General features: G+C 54.8%; 5 protein-coding genes across 5 annotated transcripts; 2 read left to right on the forward strand and 3 right to left on the reverse strand.

Annotated features, from left to right (window-relative positions):
* The first annotated feature begins 2,244 nt into the window (after positions 1–2,244).
* gap1 (RasGAP protein) lies at positions 2,245–5,618 on the forward strand. The gene is given in 5 exon segments (XM_062891283.1): positions 2,245–2,838; positions 2,891–3,024; positions 3,084–3,332; positions 3,383–5,224; positions 5,239–5,618. The coding sequence occupies 4 exon segments, from the start codon at positions 2,637–2,639 to the stop codon at positions 5,135–5,137; spliced, it is 2,340 nt and encodes a 779-aa protein (XP_062742613.1). The 5' UTR covers positions 2,245–2,636; the 3' UTR covers positions 5,138–5,224; positions 5,239–5,618.
* An 846-nt stretch (positions 5,619–6,464) lies between these two features.
* Positions 6,465–8,489, reverse strand: QC762_508690 (uncharacterized protein; the record flags this gene model as incomplete). Its single annotated transcript, XM_062891284.1, has 3 exons — positions 6,465–7,245; positions 7,311–7,727; positions 7,777–8,489. 3 exons carry the CDS (start codon positions 8,487–8,489, stop codon positions 6,465–6,467), a joined length of 1,911 nt encoding a protein of 636 aa, XP_062742614.1.
* A 1,941-nt stretch (positions 8,490–10,430) lies between these two features.
* Positions 10,431–13,380, reverse strand: HPC2 (HIR complex subunit; the record flags this gene model as incomplete). Its single annotated transcript, XM_062891285.1, has 1 exon — positions 10,431–13,380. Exon 1 carries the CDS (start codon positions 12,465–12,467, stop codon positions 10,431–10,433), a length of 2,037 nt encoding a protein of 678 aa, XP_062742615.1. The 5' UTR covers positions 12,468–13,380.
* Positions 13,381–14,382: 1,002 nt separating this feature from the next.
* QC762_508710 (uncharacterized protein) lies at positions 14,383–15,681 on the forward strand (the record flags this gene model as incomplete). Its single annotated transcript, XM_062891286.1, has 1 exon — positions 14,383–15,681. One exon carries the CDS (start codon positions 14,383–14,385, stop codon positions 15,679–15,681), a length of 1,299 nt encoding a protein of 432 aa, XP_062742616.1.
* An 895-nt stretch (positions 15,682–16,576) lies between these two features.
* QC762_508730 (uncharacterized protein) lies at positions 16,577–18,433 on the reverse strand (the record flags this gene model as incomplete). The annotated part of the gene is made up of 1 exon (XM_062891287.1): positions 16,577–18,433. One exon carries the CDS (start codon positions 18,431–18,433, stop codon positions 16,577–16,579), a length of 1,857 nt encoding a protein of 618 aa, XP_062742617.1.
* Positions 18,434–18,525: the final 92 nt, after the last annotated feature.

Here is an 18,525-nt window from a genome sequence, read left to right on the forward strand (position 1 = left end):
CGGCATTCTCCGAAATGTTTGTTTTCTTATCACATCGTTCCATGCTTGTGACGCTGACGGTGGTATGGACAGTAGGCTGTGGTGACTACCTAGGTACGTTACGGACGGTGAGGAGTGATGGATGGATTGGGCCCGTTTTTCGCCCAGATAATAATCATGTACGAGAGAGGTTTTGACGGGTTTGTGGTTGGGGTAGTTAAGTACAACACAGGATACCTACGTATTGTGTTTGTGTGTCTCCCCCTAAAATTTACAACAGGGGCATGTGGGGGGGGTTAGAGGTTCCCGAAGGTAGGTATCATAAAAAGAAAAGATAGAAGAAAAAGAGTGTGGTTGCACCACCGCCGACAGTCATATCCTTAATTTTCTTAGCCAAGTGCCCCGGATATCCATCTTTGGATGTGAGTTTTTGTCTTTGTGTCACTGGTATCAAATCCAGACCGAGGGACAGAAACGGGGGTGTGTGTGTCTGTGTTTGTTTTGACAGCTGCTGTGTACAAGTCAGTCCGACGAGAGATCTAGATCAAATGTTGTAGATTTATCCTTCTCTCGGGTCCCGGCCGAGGGAGGGTGGTGGTTTGTGGAAGGGTATGCCGGACGGCCGTAACATGGAGGAGGGGAGAGAGAGAGAGGGAAAAGAGATCGGGATATTTATTGATTGGGGATTCCACATGTGGAGGTGTGGCGTTGAGATTGTTGGTGTTGCTTCCCTGATCCTTGGTAGGCAGCAGTTCCAGGCTGTTGGGACGGGCGGGTATGTTTAGCTGAGAGGTTTAGATTTAGATACATGTTTCATGTTTGGCAACTCTGTCTGCATTTATTGGCAATGCACATCATCAATAAAAAGCCCGAGCGGGTGTCTGAGCGAGAGGCAAGAGATGAGAAGGGAGACAGGGCAAGTTCGGTCGCGGATCGTTTCCGCAGATAGATTGAAGACCACCCCGCTATGAAGGTGACGAGAAAAAAATGGCCATCACCGCCTTTTGTAAGGCAACGTGGAGGAGGGGCACCACGAGAGAGGGGCACGGTTGTGTTGAACAGGGCAGGGCCAAGAACACCATGGCAGGTCACCAGCCAATCGTGTGGTCCCGGGCCCTGGTGCCTCTCGGCATTGCGACAACAAGATTCGCTGACCCCCCTGGGGCCCGAAACACCACCACCACCACCTACAAGTCATTCCCATGGTTGGCCTCCTCTGGCCGCGAGGATCATGTTCCCTCTTTGTCCGTTATCTATCCATGTCTTCCTTCCACTAGTCTTGGACGGGGATGAGGGGTGTTGAAGAGATATCTATATCATAGCTCATAGCTACACTACAGAGAAATGCGGCCTTTTCCCTGCGGTTCCAAGGGGCCCCGGTTTGATGCTACCATGCCTGCGCAACCATCATCCGAACCCTTTTCCTCTTCTACATATCTGATATATCACAGCCTGGAGAAGTGGAGGAGGGCCCGGGACAGCAGCCAAAACCGTTGGAGGAGCAAGGCGCGCACGGACACAATAAACCCATATCTGCTCAGTTATAATTTCCAAAAGAGAGCAGTTGCATTCCCACTCCCACTGCCCCCTTTTCCATCACTTGATCCTCTCCAGGTTTTTTATTTTATTTTTCACACTTTATTTTTTATTTTCTCCTCAATTCTTGCGCACCGCATTCGGCGGCTGGCATTTCACTGGTCCAGCTGCCCGCCGCCCCCCCCCCCGTGATCCCCAACCTGGAAGTGCCCGCACCCCTCCCCCAGCTGCCCCCGTCCTATCAACAGGGGAGTTCGGTCGACGCTGTGGAATCAGCAAGGCCCCCCCCCCAAACACCAACCGGAGGTTTAGTTTTGCACAGGGGACTCCACTGGTGCCCCCCCGACGCGTTTCCGCATTCAACCCCCAAGTTTCCTCTCTCTCCATCTCCAGTTCCAGTTCCAGTGCCAGTGCCAGTGCCAGTGCCAGTTCCAGTTCCAGTTCCAGTTCCATCTCCTCGTTCGCTTCGCCTCGTCTCGCCGTCCAACATCCATCCATCATCGGCCATCCATTCATCCATCCATCATCGCATCCAACTGCCAGTGGCACGACACACACACACCCGAACTCTCGCGCACACAAAGCCACCCAAAAACAGGCACCGGGCTACCACCCATCTATCCAATTCCCCTTTCATTGAACAAGTTGGTCAGGGTCTTTCAACAGCAACTCCTCCGTAGCGCGCATCTCTTTTTCGCTGCCACCTGCCCCACCGCCCCCGACCGACCCCCCGTTTTCCTGGTCTCTCTCCCTTCCTCTCTGACCACGAACGAACACGAGCGACGGATTGAAACTGGCGATTGGAAAAACAAATACATCCGGCCCCCCTTTGGTCTTTCTGTATACAACTCTCACCGTCTCCCTACTCCGTATATTCGTTTCAAACACATACGGACCGCCACACTGTCCCCTGTTATCATCTCCAGTGCACGGTCACTTCGCCGACTGCCGAAATCCCAAAACTCAGCGACAGCCCAGCACCCGCCCGCAGCGCTATCCTCGTCGGCCTCTTTCCCAGCGCGCGCGGGTCCCATTCCCTACTGCTACATCATCACCTTCCAACACTCGAATAATCAACTCGGCGCTCCTCTTCAATTGTCCTCGGCGCGGTTGCGCCAACAATGTCTGTCATGTTACAGACACCTTCCAGAGCTTCCACCGCCTCCTCCTCCTCCTTCCAGCCCATATCCCGCCAGAACACAATGTCCTCCTACGACGGCTCGCGGTCTGCCCGCCAGTCCAAGCGGTACTCCATGTCCGCCCTGTACATGTCCATGTCAGCAAACGAGTCGGACCTCGTGATTGAAGATGAACTTGCCAAAGGTTTGTGGTTCGTTGATTGAAGGTTGGGCGGGGTGCTGACCTTTTCCAATAGCGCAAAAGACATTGCGAGACCTGAAGGCCAAGATCTCGTCGCAGTCAAAGAAGAACTTTGTGCTCGAAAAAGATGTTCGGTACCTCGACTCGCGCATCGCCCTGCTGATTCAGAATCGCATGGCGTTGGAGGAGGTATGTTCGCTCTGCTTCGAGGCAACATTGGTTGCCATCACTGACAAAATCAACCACAGCAAAACGAAGTCGCTAGCCACCTCGAAGATGCCGCCGAAATGCAGGAGGGAGTCTTCCCCAACGACGACAAGACCCAGAGATACGGAAACCTGCTGTTCCTCCTGCAGTCCGAACCCAGACACATTGCGCACCTCTGTCGACTCGTCTCCATGTCCGAGATCGACTCTCTGCTGCAGACAGTCATGTTCACCATCTACGGAAACCAGTACGAAAGTCGCGAAGAGCACCTGCTGCTAACCATGTTTCAGGTATGTCTTGGCCCGAAAGAGCAAGCCGAACCATGCTAATAGCCAGAAAGTCTGTCCTCACGTATCAGTTCGACAACACGCCCGAGTACTCGTCGCTCTTGCGCGCCAACACCCCTGTTTCACGAATGATGACGACTTACACCAGAAGAGGTCCCGGCCAGAGCTTTCTCAAGGCAGTGCTTGCTGACAGGATCAATGGCCTGATTGAGTTGAAGGACTTGGATTTGGAAATTAACCCGCTCAAGGTTTACGAACGCATGATTGAACAGATTGAAGAAGATACGGGCAGTCTTCCGGCTTCGCTGCCAAAGGGCATCACGGCCGAACAGGCCGCCGAGAACCCCCAGGTTCAAGCCATCATCGAGCCGCGCCTGACCATGTTGACCGAGATCGCCAACGGATTCTTGACCACCATCATCGACGGCCTCGAGGAAGCGCCCTACGGAATCCGCTGGATCTGCAAGCAGATTCGCAGCTTGACCAAGAGAAAATACCCAGACGCCAACGACCAGGTCATTTGCACCTTGATTGGTGGCTTCTTCTTTTTGCGCTTCATCAACCCCGCCATCGTCACGCCCAAGTCGTACATGCTGATCGACGGCACCCCGGCCGACCGCCCCAGGAGGACGCTCACTTACATCGCCAAGATGCTGCAAAACCTGGCCAACAAGCCATCGTACGCAAAGGAACCCTACATGGCCAAGTTGCAGCCGTTTGTCCTGCAAAACAAGGACCGGATCAACAAGTTTATGCTGGACCTGTGCGAAGTGCAAGACTTCTACGAGAGCCTCGAGATGGATAATTATGTCGCCTTGTCCAAGAAAGACCTGGAGCTGTCGATTACCCTGAACGAGATCTACGCCATGCACTCGCTGATTGACAAGCACAAGGGGGAGATTTGCAAGGACGCGAATTCTCACTTGTCCATCATCGTGAACGAGCTGGGCCCCGCGCCGCCGCAGGTGCCGAGGAAGGAGAACAGGGTGATCAACCTGCCGCTGTTCAGCAGGTGGGAGACGGCGATTGATGACCTGACGGCCGCGTTGGACATCACTCAAGAGGAGGTGTTTTTCATGGAGGCCAAGTCGATCTTTGTGCAGATTTTGAGGACGATCCCGGCCGGATCCTCGGTGGCTAAGAGGCCGTTGAGGCTGGAGAGGATTGCGGATGCGGCAGCAACGAGCAAGAACGATGCGGTCATGGTGCGTAAGGGCATCAGGGCGATGGAGCTGTTGAGTCAGCTGCAGGAGCTGAAGGTGGTGGACAAGAGCGACGGGTTCATGCTGTTACGCGATGAAGTCGAACAGGAGCTGCAGCATCTGGGGAGCCTGAAGGAGGGTGTTGATCTCGAAACCAAGAAGCTGGAGGAGGTGTACAAGACGATTAGGGATCACAACTCGTACCTCGTCGGCCAGCTCGAAACATACAAGAACTACCTGCACAACGTCAGGAGTCAGAGCGAAGGCACGAGACGAAAACAGCAGAAGCAGCAGGTTCTCGGACCCTACAAGTTCACACACCAACAGCTCGAAAAGGAGGGTGTCATCCAGAAGAGCAACGTTCCGGACAATAGGAGGGCGAACATTTACTTTAACTTTACGAGCCCGCTGCCAGGAACCTTTGTCATCTCGCTTCACTACAAGGGGCGGAATAGAGGTCTGCTGGAGCTTGATTTGAAGCTGGATGACTTGCTGGAGATGCAAAAGGATAACCAGGACGATTTGGATCTCGAGTATGTCCAGTTTAATGTGCCAAAGGTGCTGGCCTTGTTGAACAAGAGGTTTGCGAGGAAGAAGGGGTGGTAGTTGAGTAAGGGGGGGGGAAAGGCGTTTTTGTTTTTTGAGGTTGACCGTTGATACCACTGTCGCTCTGTTTTCTTTTCCCTTTTTCTTTTGCTTTTTTTTTTTTTCTTTTTTTTTTTTTTTTTTGCGTTTTGGTTTTGGTTTTCTGGTGACGATTGCTTCAGCTGCACATTTGGTCTTTTTTATGCTTTTCCACTCGCGCACGGTTCTTAACCTGCGTCCACGGCGATGTTTTTTTTCTTTCCTTCCTTGTCTTCTGCTTTTAACGATGTGATACCTTAGCCATGGGACCTACTTGCGTATTATACAGTCTTTGTGGTCAGCTGGCTGATATCTAATCTAATTTATGGAGGGGTGGTTCAGATTGGGGGTTGTTGGGGGTGGTGATGGTGGTGGGTAATGAGGACGATACACACTTGAGGGCTGAATGATATAAATTACACACACACACACACACACACACACACACACACACACACACACACACACACACACACACACACACACGCACACACACACACGCACACACACAACACACAACACACACAACACACAACACACACAACACACAACACACAACACCAACGATTGAATTGATTGCATGGAATCATATCGGGGCTGGGGAAGAGGGGGGGAATGCATACGCGAGGATTGGGGACGGAGGTGGGGAAGGGGGGAAGGGATGAAGGATGATGATACCTTTTTTTTTGTTTTGGTTTATTTTGTTACTTGCTCTGGGAGGGGGGGTTGGAGTTGCCGTGTGAGATGGAGGCGTGGGAGAAGCTGCAACTTAGGTTTGGTACGATAGTTTTTTCTTGTCTTGTGTTTACTCTTGTAAGGGAGGAGGAGGTGATAAAGTTGCGGCTGGCTGGTCCGGAAGTTGAAGTTGGATTGTTGTACACGGCAAAAATGGAATGATTGAAGTTGGGGGTTGGACAGGTTCGAATTATGTGTTGTTATTAGGCCATATTTTTGTTTATTCTTCTTTTGTTTGTGCTTTTTGATGTTTTATGAAAGGGATTCGCTTTCTTGTTGTTGTTGTTGTTGAGTTGATGAATACTTTTGGTTTGCGTGTGCGGTTGGCTGTGTGATGATTTTGGGGAGAGGTGAGTGTGTGATGGGTGAAGGGGATGGTGGTGATGGAGGTGAGATACCCCAGCAATTTTTGAATGGATAGCCTTTGACGGCAGAGAGTTCAATATGAGGATGTGTTTCCTGTTAATGAATACCTCTCTTCCTTGCCCAGATATCCAAGTACGTCTTTGCGATTATATACACAGCCATAAATCCCCCTCCTACGTGCATTCCCTCCTACCCTTTTCGTATACACCTAAACCCCCATCTCCCTTCCCCGTCCTTTCCCCTCCTCCACTTCTGTCTTTTCCTCCTCCCCCTCCTCCTCTGCAACATCCCTCCCACCCCTCGCCGCCCTCCTCGCCGCCCTCTTCCGCCTCCTCTCGGCCGTTTTCTCCTCTCTGTCCCTCTCCTCCCTCATCAGCCTGATCACCCTCGACTTCCCCCTAATCCTCTCCCCCCACTTATAAAACAAGAACGGAATCGGCACCAGCATCACCTCCAACCCCCCCAGAAACGTCCCCGCCCACTGCGGACTCATGGCTTTGTACATCGCCGGCCCCGCCAGCGGCAGCGCAGCCCCAAACACTGACCTCATCACCGCGTTCCCTGCCAGCGCGGAAGCGGCGTATATCCCGTACGCTCCCGCGAGGTAGTTGCTCCCGTAGATGAACGAAAGCGTGTTGCCCATGCCGAAGGGGACGGAGCCGAACAGGAGGGAGATGGAAGGGTGGATTGAGGCTGGGAGACTGGTCCAGCTGAAGACGAGCTGGCCGATGGGGGTGAGGACGGCACCGACGCACATGATCAACGCTGTGGCTTCTGGTGCCGGGCGGGACGGGTTGAGGGGGTCGCGTTTAGGGGAGGAGTTTATCATTTTCCGCCACAAAGGTTCCAGGAAGATGGAGAGGAGGGTGCCGAGGCCGATGCCGAGGAAGGAGAGGCCGGTGAGGGAGGGTGACCAGCCGCGGTGCTGGGTGAAGATGATGGGGTAGGCGATGAAGCAGAGGTAGAGGATGCCGTAGATCACGGATATCCTAGGGGCCATTGTTAGCCGGGGATGTTTCCGAGACAACAGGAAGGGGGGGGGGACGGCAGGCACCAGATATTAAAACACCACAAAATCGGCTCCGTCACCGCGAGCACAAACGGCCGGGACAGATTCAGCTTCAACAACCCCCATGTTGAAACAGACCGCTGGTCGTATTTACACCACCAGTTCTCATCCCCCGTCTCCTTCCTCCTCCGCGCGGCTTTCTGCTTTATCAGCGTGGGCAGGTAGGATTCTCGGACGAAAAAGGTGAGGACAAAAGCGATGCCGGAGAGGATGATGGCCAACCAGTTTCCCCACCGCCAGCCGAGGTAGTCGTTGACGAAGCCGCCGATCAGGGGACCGGTGACCGGACCGTTGAGCGGGGCGATGGACCATAGTGACATGCAGAGGGCGAGGTACTTGTCTGAGGAGATGTCGACTACTGTTCCGGGTGAGTTGGAGATCATGGCTGAGCCGAAGAGGGCGCTGGGGGATTTAGCATGCTGACACAAGGAGAGGGGGGGAAGGGGCATACCCGAAGAAACGGACTATCACCATCTCTGACAACGAGTCGGCTAATCCACAGGGGATGATGAGAACAATAAACGCGGCGAGGCAGACGAGGTAGACTGGTCTGCGGCCGTAGAGCTCCGACATGGGGGCTACGATCACCGAGCCGGCTGCTAGGCCTAGGAGGTAGGTTGTCAGGCCCAGGGTGGCGATGGGTTTAGAGGTGACGTCGAATTCGTCCATTATTTTTGGGAGGGTGGCTGTGTAGGAGGTTGAGTAGAGTACTACAACCCAGGTGGAGTAGGAGACCGTGATAATGGTGTAGGTCCTGTACCAAAAGGGCCAGTTCATGGGGTGCTCGGGGTCGTCCGTGGAGATGGTGACTTCGTAGTCTGGGGGGCGGGAGGCGGCAGAGGTGATGGAGGTGCGGCCGGTGCGGGTGTGGGTGAGGTGGTTGTTGTTGTTGTCGGCATCTTGTTGGTAGATGGCGTCGGTTTGGGGGATGGATGTGGTTCGGCCGAGGGCGTGTTCGAGGGGGGATAGGGGGTCGCCGTTGGAGGAATCTGAAGAGGTGGTGGTGAGGTGAGAGTGACGGGAGGAGGGCCGCGAGGGGTGAGAGCGGGACTCCTTTTCTGGGTGAAATGGGGGGCTGTCCAATATCGTGTTGTTGGATGAGCCGCCGCTAAGTGTGTGGGATGTCCCGCGGGCAGCGCTCTGGTCGAGCGAGTCGGCTGTCATGATGAAGGTCTACCACGACGGCCAGGAAATGCTTGAGAATGTCGAGGACTGGTCCTAAGATGTGAACATGTTCATACGAATGGTCGGCGGATACACAACAGCCTTGATTCCTGTTTATTTTCCTTCGGCAGCATGCCTTGGTTGGGGAACACAGCGGGATTGGATTGGCGGATGAGTTAAACAGAGGTGGTTGAGTGAGGATTACAATTCGTATGTATGTATTTAGTAGCACACTCGGATGTGAGCTTTATTATCCACTCTCTTGTCTCTTCCAGGCCACTCACATGCAAGTTATCCCCGTCCGCATTTCCGTCCTGCCTTTTTTCCTTCCTTTTTTCCTTCTCTGGGCGACGGGTGGTGGGTGCGGACTTAAGAGAGCTAACCACTGCTAAAGTAGCGCGGTATCGGCAGGCTCCATCATCACTCCCCCCCTGTTTGATTTCCAATCGGGAAGAAATTCGATTGCGATATCGTTCGCAAGCCACCCTGGGTTGGGGAAATCCGGGGAAGTGGAAATTCCTTGAGGAGCCAAACACTGATGTTGGGCATTGTCCAGATTCACCCAACACCACATTACCTACAACAGGAGTTGTCGAGACAAGTGCCGGTCTGGTCGTCTTCCGACAAGTAACATGGCCATATCCCGCCCCCTGACCGACTGGATACCTCTCCAAGCAGGGTGGCAGGGCCGGTGACAGAAGCACGACAGCAGCAGGGCGCACCGTGCCACCCCAGCTTCGCGGGGCCCCACACCATCCCTGCGTTGCCTCGGTAGCTGACAGGGCAGCGGAAGTTCGGGACTCTTCTGGGGCCGCCGCCAAGAGAAGCGTCTGAAACTGGGATGGCCTCATCTGATCTTTGTTGTTAGCTTCGTCCGAATTCGAGACCATCCAAAACTCTTCGTCTACCACAGAGCTCACTGTCTGAATCTATCCAACAACGGCCACCACCACCTCAACGGCCACGGCGCCGGCCTCACGCACCACAACGGCCGCTACTAATTCTAATCATTAGTGAAAACGCGTCATATCGCACACGGGTCTTCCAGAATATAAACTGCTGTCCTCCTCTGTTTTGGTCGATACAGTACATCTCATTCTTTGAGTAGTCTAGCGAGGAGCAACACCTACCACTCCCTGAACAACACATCCAAGGTGGGTGAACGGTACCTAATCTTTAGATGTTGACGTCCGTGAAATCGAGGGAACGAGGGCGTAGGTGAGGAACCGGCGTTAGACAGCCCAATCTGGACTTCAATACTGGACAGGTTTCAACTGGCTACTGAAAAAAAGATGAAATATCGTGATCGTGGACCGCAATCTCCACGGAATTGCTGTTCATCTTCCATCAAGCTGGAGTGTAAAGAAGTGGCGGCAAAGATGGCAAAGATGACGTGAAACTGGATTAAAACCGCTGTGTTGATGCATCCAAATAAGCTAATAGACCCCCTTCCTCCGACCAGTCGAGCATGCATGTGTATCCCCTGGCTTCCTCCTGCCGTCAGCCCATCCAGCAATGTCATACATTATCCATTCATCACCCATCCCCCTCCAGCAGCGTCTATCCGACCCTTCCTCGCTCCAAGAATTTTTGTAAAGAAGGCCAAGCTGGGCGAACGAACCTCAGCAACGGGTATGGCGCTGAATCGAGTCTCGCCGAACGTAACCGACGGAACACCCCTCTCGCCAGCACCACCAGAGACCAAAAGGAAAAGTAAACGTATTTGCGTGTTGCGAAGTGCTGTTGTTCATTCCAACCATAAAAACACCCCCTCCAAAACAAACGCCCAGGTCGCCGCCCACATCCCACCGATGAACAATACATACACCCTTGCGATAAATGTAAAATAAACAGATAAACTCCCCACACCCCAGCGCTGGGAAACTCGGCGTCAGGTGATGATGACTTTGACAGTTGAAAAGAAGAAAAATGTCGCCCATATTACAAAGTAACACCTGTTCCAGCCGCCGGAGGCGTAAGTGTCAACAGATTAAGTGCACCACCGGGAGACGTGTTCGCAGCTGGACCCGGTGTCGTCGCGCCGGCTTTGCTCGTCATCTGCGCCAGCGCCTCCCTCTCCGCCTTCTCCCTATCCCGCTGCTCCTTCTCGAGCTTCGTGATTCTTGGCTTCCTCACGGTGCCACCTCTCGAACCGGGCCCGCCACCTCGGCCCCGTCCGCTCTCGCCGCCGCCACGAGCACCACCCCTGGATCCTCTTCCACGTCCACCACGACCGCGTCTTGGGGGTCCCTCGGGCACAACAGGTTTCTCCACCTCGGGGATCAGAGGTCCGCTGTAGACGAAGAATCCATCCCTGCTCGCAGCTGCCTGCTCTTCCCAGAGCATCTCAGAGTCATCCACAAAGTCATCATCCTTGTCGTACTCGTCCTCCTTGAAATTCCGCTTCTTCCTCGCCGGCTTGGCAGGAGCAGCTTCGGGGCCGCTGGCCGGATTTCCGTTGCCCATGCCGCCCATTTCCACATTGCTGTTGTCGGCCTCGCTCAGGTCTTCCTCCATTTCGTCCCCAGTGTCACGGCCGCTGCCATTCTTCTCCTTCTCCAAAGCGGCCGTGGCAGCTGCGATGAGAGCCTTGCGCTCCCGCGAGGCAGCCAATCTGGGGTGCAAAGCGTCCCATCCGTAGCGTTCCTCGGCCATGCGCATGAAGTTGACATACTTGTTGTTCTCACCTTGCTTGAGCGGGATGTGAAGCGCGATGCTGGGCGGCTCGACCTCCTCGCCGGGCTTGGCCCTCCCGAAATCCAAGATGGAGCGCTCGCTGGCTGGAAGGGGCGGCAGCGAGTCCTTCTCCTTGACTCCGTTGATTTTTGGCGAGCTGCTGGTGCTGCTGCGCGCCTTCTTGTTGGCCTTTGTTTCTTGCTGGACAACAGCCGCGATCTTCTTGCTCTGGACAGGCGCGGGCGGGGCAGCAACCGCGGCAAGCGAGGAGCCGCTCGGAATCGACGACATGCTGGTAAATGAATTCATTTTGGGTTCTGGCTTGCTAACGGAGGCAGGCGCCGGAGGTGGTGGCGGGGGACGTCTGGCTTCGGCCAATGTGGGCTTGGGCATGGTAGCAGGGGTGGCCAGGACGGGGTTGGCCGGAGAAGCAGGGACTGATGATGGCTCCTGGAAACGCGGCTGCGAAGTAGTTGTTGTAAACGATTGCGTCGGTCTGGGTGAAATGATGGAGGTCGGAGGATCAACTAGGCTGGCAATAGATGGCGATGCGCTGGCCCTGTTGGGAGCCTGGGCAGGCGCGCGAGGTGAGCCAAGCGGACCTCCGGTGCCATAGGGGTCGCGAGATACCATGCTTTCCCTAATGGGGTCGTAGTTGCCTCGGATGGGATCAAACATCTGCCTGGCAGGCGCCGTCGGCTGGGGCTGCGGAGGTGGCTCGTCGCTGTTGAGGAGATTCTGCATTTGCATCGAGGTCATGCTCTCTCTCTTGGGCGGCGTCTGGACGAAGCCGGCGCCACCGTCCAACGACATGCGCATCGAGGTGAGTTCTGTGATCTTGGGCTGACGAGCTGCTGCTGCTGCTGGGGGACCAGAGGCAGCCCGCGCATCCATCTCCGAGTTTGTCTCATTGCTCTCGGTAAGAGCGGCTTTGCGTTTCCTCTGAACAGGCGGGGCATTGGGGTCCTTGGGTTTCCTCGGCCGACGCTGCTTGGGTGGCTCGACAGTCCCATCAGGTGCGACCTTCGGCTTGACTGTGCTACCAGGCTTCCGGCCCGGCTTTTTCCTAGGAACGCCGGCGGCGGTCAGTTGTGTGCCGGGCGGGTACTCGGAGGCTTGCTGTTGCTGGACCTGTTGCTGCATAATACCAAATCTGGCAGCTGACCCAGGGTCGACAATGATCTCGTCCATTTCGATGTTGGCTCTGGCGGCGTTGATGATCCGAGTGGGCGATCCAGGCTCGGAAATGGCAGAAGGCGGTGATGACAACAGGGAGGGTGATGAGCTGTGATACTGCTGCATCGCGGTGTTTTGATCCTCCTCCACTGGGCGTGCCCCCTACAAGCTGCACAAAAACCCCCTTTGTGTGTGGTCGGTTGGGTTTAAAGATGAAGTAGCTCAAAGGCGTATGCGTATGGTGGTATATCGGTATCGATATCGGTATAAAGATGGACAAGTTCAAGGTAACGTATAACTAAATATAAAAACCAGCTGGTGATTGGCTCCTTTTTTTGCTTTGCACCGGTTTGGGATGCGGAGGCGTTGGTTGGTCCAAGCGTCTCCTCCGTTGGTTGTTGTGTCGCGGGTGGAGTTTGCTGCTTCTGAATGCCTTCACTCGCCGAGGGCGCTGCAAAAGAGACAGCGGTCGGCGACAAAATGGGCGGTGTCCGGGCTGTTTGGAGGGATGCAGCAGTCAAAAGCGTATGGATCAATTCGGAAAAGACGCGGGAATCGAAATACGATGGTTGCGCGATGCAGGCACACCAGGTGTCAATGAAACTGATGGGAGTCGATTCTTTTGTGGTGGTTGTTGACTGCAAAAAGTGTGGAAAAAGAGAGTGAGAAAAGGAGGAAATTTTGGGGTGCTGGGCGGCGAGGAACAGGACGGGGATGGGCTCTGTTTTGGAACTTTTTTTTTTATTACTTTGCAGCTGGCGAGGGAAAACCGGGGCTTGACCACCAAAGGGACATTTGTTCTGGAAAAAAACGAATTAAACACCATTAACAAGAACACTCAGACCAGGTTGCCAGTCCAGCCAGTGATGGAGCCAAGCGAACGGCCAAAAGAGGGAAACGCAGTCATCAGATACATCAGACGGTTTGCCGATATCAGATTAGGTGATGGGAATGCCTCTCTGGCAGCTGGCCACCGCCTGACCAACCACTCATGGAGGGAGTAGGGTGACTGACCGGAGGGGGAAATGCCTTGGTTGCTCTGGCTGGGAAATGGAAGACGATAAAATAATATCAATGCTCTCTGTCGTCACAAGGCCTGGCTGTTAGAGGTCCCCCACCGGCGGGAAGTGACTTTAAAGTGTGACAGGGGAGAGGGGGGGTTCGTCGCAGAGCCGAGAGCGCGGAAGAGGCTCGCGCGGGGCGGCTTGGGTCCTGCGGTATCCTGCAGTGCCCTGCACACGGTACGGTAGGTACGAGGGTACTTCTGGATCTTGTACCCCGCCCCCCGTTTCGCATTCGGGGTGGGACGATGCGTGACATTCTCCGCAGTGTCCGACCCACAATTGAGGGACAAAATAAACGTGCCGGGACAGGCACAGGACATCCCTGATCGAAGCACAAGCCACATCCAATTCCACCAAGTCCCAATTCTCCGATCTATTACAACAAGCCGGTCGGTGTCTGTATACAAGTCAGAAGATGCTTGGGACGCAGTGAGAGAATGGAGAAGAGATTATACTCCAGATATACACCTAGTTAGACGTGGTAGACTTCTGCAGCGATATATCTGTCCCTGTGCCTTCCGATCCCGAGACATGGCGTGTCTTGTATTCGTGCACTAACGATGCAATTTTCCGCTGCTTCACGTGCTGTGGCGCCGGTCTGCTACAGCAAACCGCTCCACGCTGTGCGAGTCTCTTCTCTCAGTTTCTCAGAAAAATAGCCAAAAGTATCGTTTTCTACACCTGCGAAACACTGGCCTGCATCTGAACGAGTGTTTCGAATGCCGTGCACAGACCAGGCCCGGTGCCATTCGGCCTTAGATCGACGCTAGCAGTGACGGGTAATTAGATAAGCAGCCACCCCTGTCCAGCTTCCAAAAGCTTCGTTAAAGTGGGGGGCCAATAACGATAACGATAACGGATAACTTGCTGGTGACGGAACCTTTTCTATCAGCACAAAGTAACTTCTTCACCAACGCTCGCCCATTCGACCATCACCACACACACACACCCACCAAAAAAAAAACCTCCCCGACAAAATGGAGGGATTCGGACTAGAGGTACGAGACGTTCTCGAACACACACCCGACGAGGTCAAGCCCCCGAGCTTCCCGACTCCCGCCAACCAGTCCGCGACCGGATTCCCAGCACCCAAGAAACGAGTTTCTGCCTTCAAGAAGCAGCGCCAGAACAACAACACGAGTATGCTCCCGACTCCTCCAGCCCAATATGGCCCAGAGCGGCCACCAGCACCAAAGCCAGAGGTGTCAGAAAAGCAGAGAATCGCCGAGGAAAATGACGCCCTTTTAAACTCGTTGCCGCCCGATCAGATCATGGAAGAACAGCGCGACCTTTTCAAGAACCTTGATCCAAAGCTCATCCAAATGCTCCTCCGGCGCGCAAACCTCGACGATTCCGGTCCCGCGAAATTCGATCCGTCCCCAGAACCCTCTTCGAGCGCGAAAACAGCCCCCGTAACAACCACGACCAAGCCCCCCAAAGTCACCGTCGAGGACGTCTCAGAAAACATACCACCACCACCATCCAAGAAAGATCCCACAAAACCCAAGAAAACAGTCACCTTTGACGAAGACGCCGCTCCCCCAGCTCCCCCAGCCAACCTCATCCCCGTCAAAAAGATCACCACCACCGACCCAAACCTCGTCATAACCCCCTCCAACGCCCCCGACGAAGCCCACACATTCTACACCCACTACCCCCAACCCCCCACTGTCCCCGACCTCGACCCCGAAGACCCGGACTTTCTCGAGAAAATGCACTCCAAATTCTTCCCTAACCTCCCCGCCGACCCCTCCAAGCTCGCCTGGATGGCCCCCATCCCCACCCCGGGCTCCGCCGCCGACAAAGAATCCCCTTACTACCCAGGCCAAGACTCACTCCCCATCTCTGCGCTGCGCTTTGACTTTCGCGGTTTACTCATCCCACCGAGATTATCGCGGCAAATCCCTGTAACGAAGGGTCTTCACCACCATGGTGAGGCGCCCGAGGCGGCGGGGTATACTATTCCCGAGTTGGCGAGATATGCGAGATCGGAGGTCCCAGCGCAGAGGTGTATTGCTTATCAGACGCTGGGCAGGATGCTGTACAGGTTGGGAAGGGGTGATTGGGGGAAGGGTGAGGGTGGGAGGGTAGGGGAGGAGGACGATTTGGCGTTTGGGTTGTGGAGGTGTTTCAAGGAGAATCGGGTGGTGGAGAGTATTGAAGAGGAGGTGCAGGGGGAGGAGGGGAGGGGGCACAGGAGTTGTTATGCTTATGCGACGGAGGCGTTGTGGCTGTTTGAGAAGGGGGGTTGGAGAGAGAGGTGGAGGGGGATGTGAATGGGGTGAAGAGCAGAGGCTGATCATTGGGCCAAAAAAGAATAGCATCAACAAGCGAGACCCGTATGTCAAACGAGGTTACGGAGCTGCATGTGAAGACAATCGAGAGCTGGACTGTGACAAATGACATGTGACTTGTTGAACATGCGAAAAGATGGAGAAAAGCATGGCCTAGTAGCTATGCCCGGCAGCTGACATACTTTGGGTGTGAACTTTGCCTTGAGTTCAACTGTCCAGTTTCTTGTCTTCCGGCCCCAGCAAAACGGGTGGTATTCAACTAAATATATCCAGACCACCCATTCAGTAAGAGCACCAACCGTGGTGATCACGACATTGTTTAGGTGGATATATATAGAGAGAGAGAGACAGAGAGAGAGAGAGAGAGAGAGAGAGAGAGAGAGAGAGAGAGAGAGAGAGAGAGAGAGAGAGAGAGAGAGAGAGACAGAGAGAGAGAGAGAGAGAGAGAGAGAGAGAGAGAGAGAGTGTGTGTGTGTGTGTGTGTGTGTGTGGGTGGGTGGGTGGTAATCACGAACTGAAAGGAGAAAAGCAGTAGTAAGAAAAGGGATGACGATGATGATGACAAGATTCAGAACCGTCACATGGGAGTGATTTATAGGTAGCTTCCTGTCAATAGGCACGCACGCGGTGTCTTCACCACCACCAAACAACCACACTTGTTCCCACCCAGCATCAAATACACCGAGAACCACATCCACATCCAAATCATCATCATCATATCATCATCATCATCATATACAAGGAAAATCCCCAAAACAAAATTACCACATTGTATCATACAAGTTCCCTTCCCTTAACCCAACCCCCTATCATCAAAGGATCTTTCAGTCATTAATTCCCATTTCTTTTCAATCCCCTACATCATACTCCCAGCCCATCACTTCGACCCCCCATTAGCCAACCCAGCCCTCAACTCATCCACCTCCCTCTGCAACCTCGTCAAATCAGCCAGTATATCCACCCGGTCACCACCACCACCCCCAGGTGAGGACACCACCACCTCATCCGTCGTGTCCGGTGTTGCCGCCGTCGCCATCGCCATAGCACTATCCCTAACACTACCACCACCACCACCCCTATGCTTCGGCACCGGCGGCGCCGGCTTGCTATTCCCACTACTCCTCCTCACCACCCCCTCCCCCGCTGCCCCGACAGGTTTCTTAGCCCTCACACTCGCCCCCCTAGCCGGAGGCGGCGGCGGCGGCGTCAACTTCTCCTTTGCCGTCCCTACCACCGGTGGAGGGCTGGCAATAGCTTCTACCACCGATCCCGCCAGCGTCGGTGTGACCACACTGTTATTATTCGGCGTACTACTCCCAGACAGTGTCGGCGGCGGAGATACAGCCTCACCACTGGGCAACGCCACCACCCTCTGCGATGGTCTCCTCGGGGGCGGCGGTGCCGGCGCGTGGATGTTGGCTCGTAAGGAAGAAGACCGGGAACGGGTCGATTCCATTGATGATCGACGAGTACTGCTAAACAATTCCTCCTCTGGTGAAAAAGGCCTAGACTCGGACCTGCCATGATGTGGTTGTCGTCTCGGCGGGGGGGCAGGTTTTCTTGACGGTGGTGGTGTCGGCAGACTAGAAGTTGGGGAGGGGGGGCGTAAAGCGTGGATGATGTGAAGACCTGGGTCGGGCATGGCAGGCTCGGGAATCTTCCCCGCTGCTTCGTGGTCGAATATATTGCCATCTTCTGACACCGAGGGTTGCGAAGGGAGGGGTTTGTTAACGTCTGACGGGGTTGGGGGCCGCTGTCGAGATGGTGACGTGACAGGTTTGGGGCTTGCTAGTGATGATGAAGACGAGGTTTTGCCGCCTAGGGAGCTGCTACTCTCCTGGCGGGTCGGGTCTGGTCGGATGAGTTTTCCATGGCGGGAGCTCGGGGGAGGGGGTTTCTTTCTCAGGATGGTCGGTGCAGGTTGGAGGGTGGCGGCGGGAGGATTGGGGAGTAACCTCTGCTGCTCATCTCCAACCGTCTGGCCTGGTATTTCCCGTGATAGACGTGGCGTGTCCTGCAACTGTATCGTTATTTCCGTCCCAGCTCTTTCCTCCGCCCTCCCGAGATCAGCACTCGACCGTGCCGGTGTTGATCCCCCGGTCTGTCCAGTCAACAACAGCCTCCTGAACGCATCCACATCCAGCCCCCCCCTCGACCCTCCTGCCCCCACCTCAGTTTCCCCCCTCTCCTCCAACCCTGGTTGTCCCATCTGAAAAGATATCCTCGGCACCCCTCCCTCCCGCCGCCTCTCCCCCTCTTGCACCGCTAACTCCTCAACCGAGCTCTTATTCGACCCCCCACCCACCCCAAAAGGATCTACCTCCACCACCTCCTCCTCCTCCTCCCCCTCTTCCTCCTCCTCCTCACTACTCTCACTACCACTATCACTCTCCTCATCCGGCTCCCCAATCGGCGGGAACCTCTCCCCAAACCCATCACTCTCCTCCGGACTACTCGGCGGCGGGCTCTGCACCCTCACCTTCTTGACAACCTTTTGCTTCAGAAAACTCGTCGTCGGCGGCGGCTGAGCCGGTCTCGGTACACCCTGCAATGTTTCCCAGAATTGATCACCGCCGCCGCCCCCAATCGTCAAACTCGAGGTATTATCATCCCCCTGTATCGTCGGCGGTGGTGGTGGAGGAGGGGTCGTCGACTGCCGATCTGGGACGTCGGTAGCGGCAACGGGCTTGCGACGAAACGGGTTATTGGAATTGAACGATGGCTGGGCGGCCATTGTGTCTTTGACTTGTAGCAGAAAGGTAGGTCAAGAATATAAAAATATAAACAAGCTATAGACTTGAGAGGCGCGCGGCTGGCGCAACAGCT

This window comes from Podospora pseudocomata, chromosome 5 (assembly GCF_035222375.1).
Source record: "Podospora pseudocomata strain CBS 415.72m chromosome 5, whole genome shotgun sequence".
NCBI classification, from domain to species: Eukaryota; Fungi; Ascomycota; class Sordariomycetes; order Sordariales; family Podosporaceae; genus Podospora; species Podospora pseudocomata.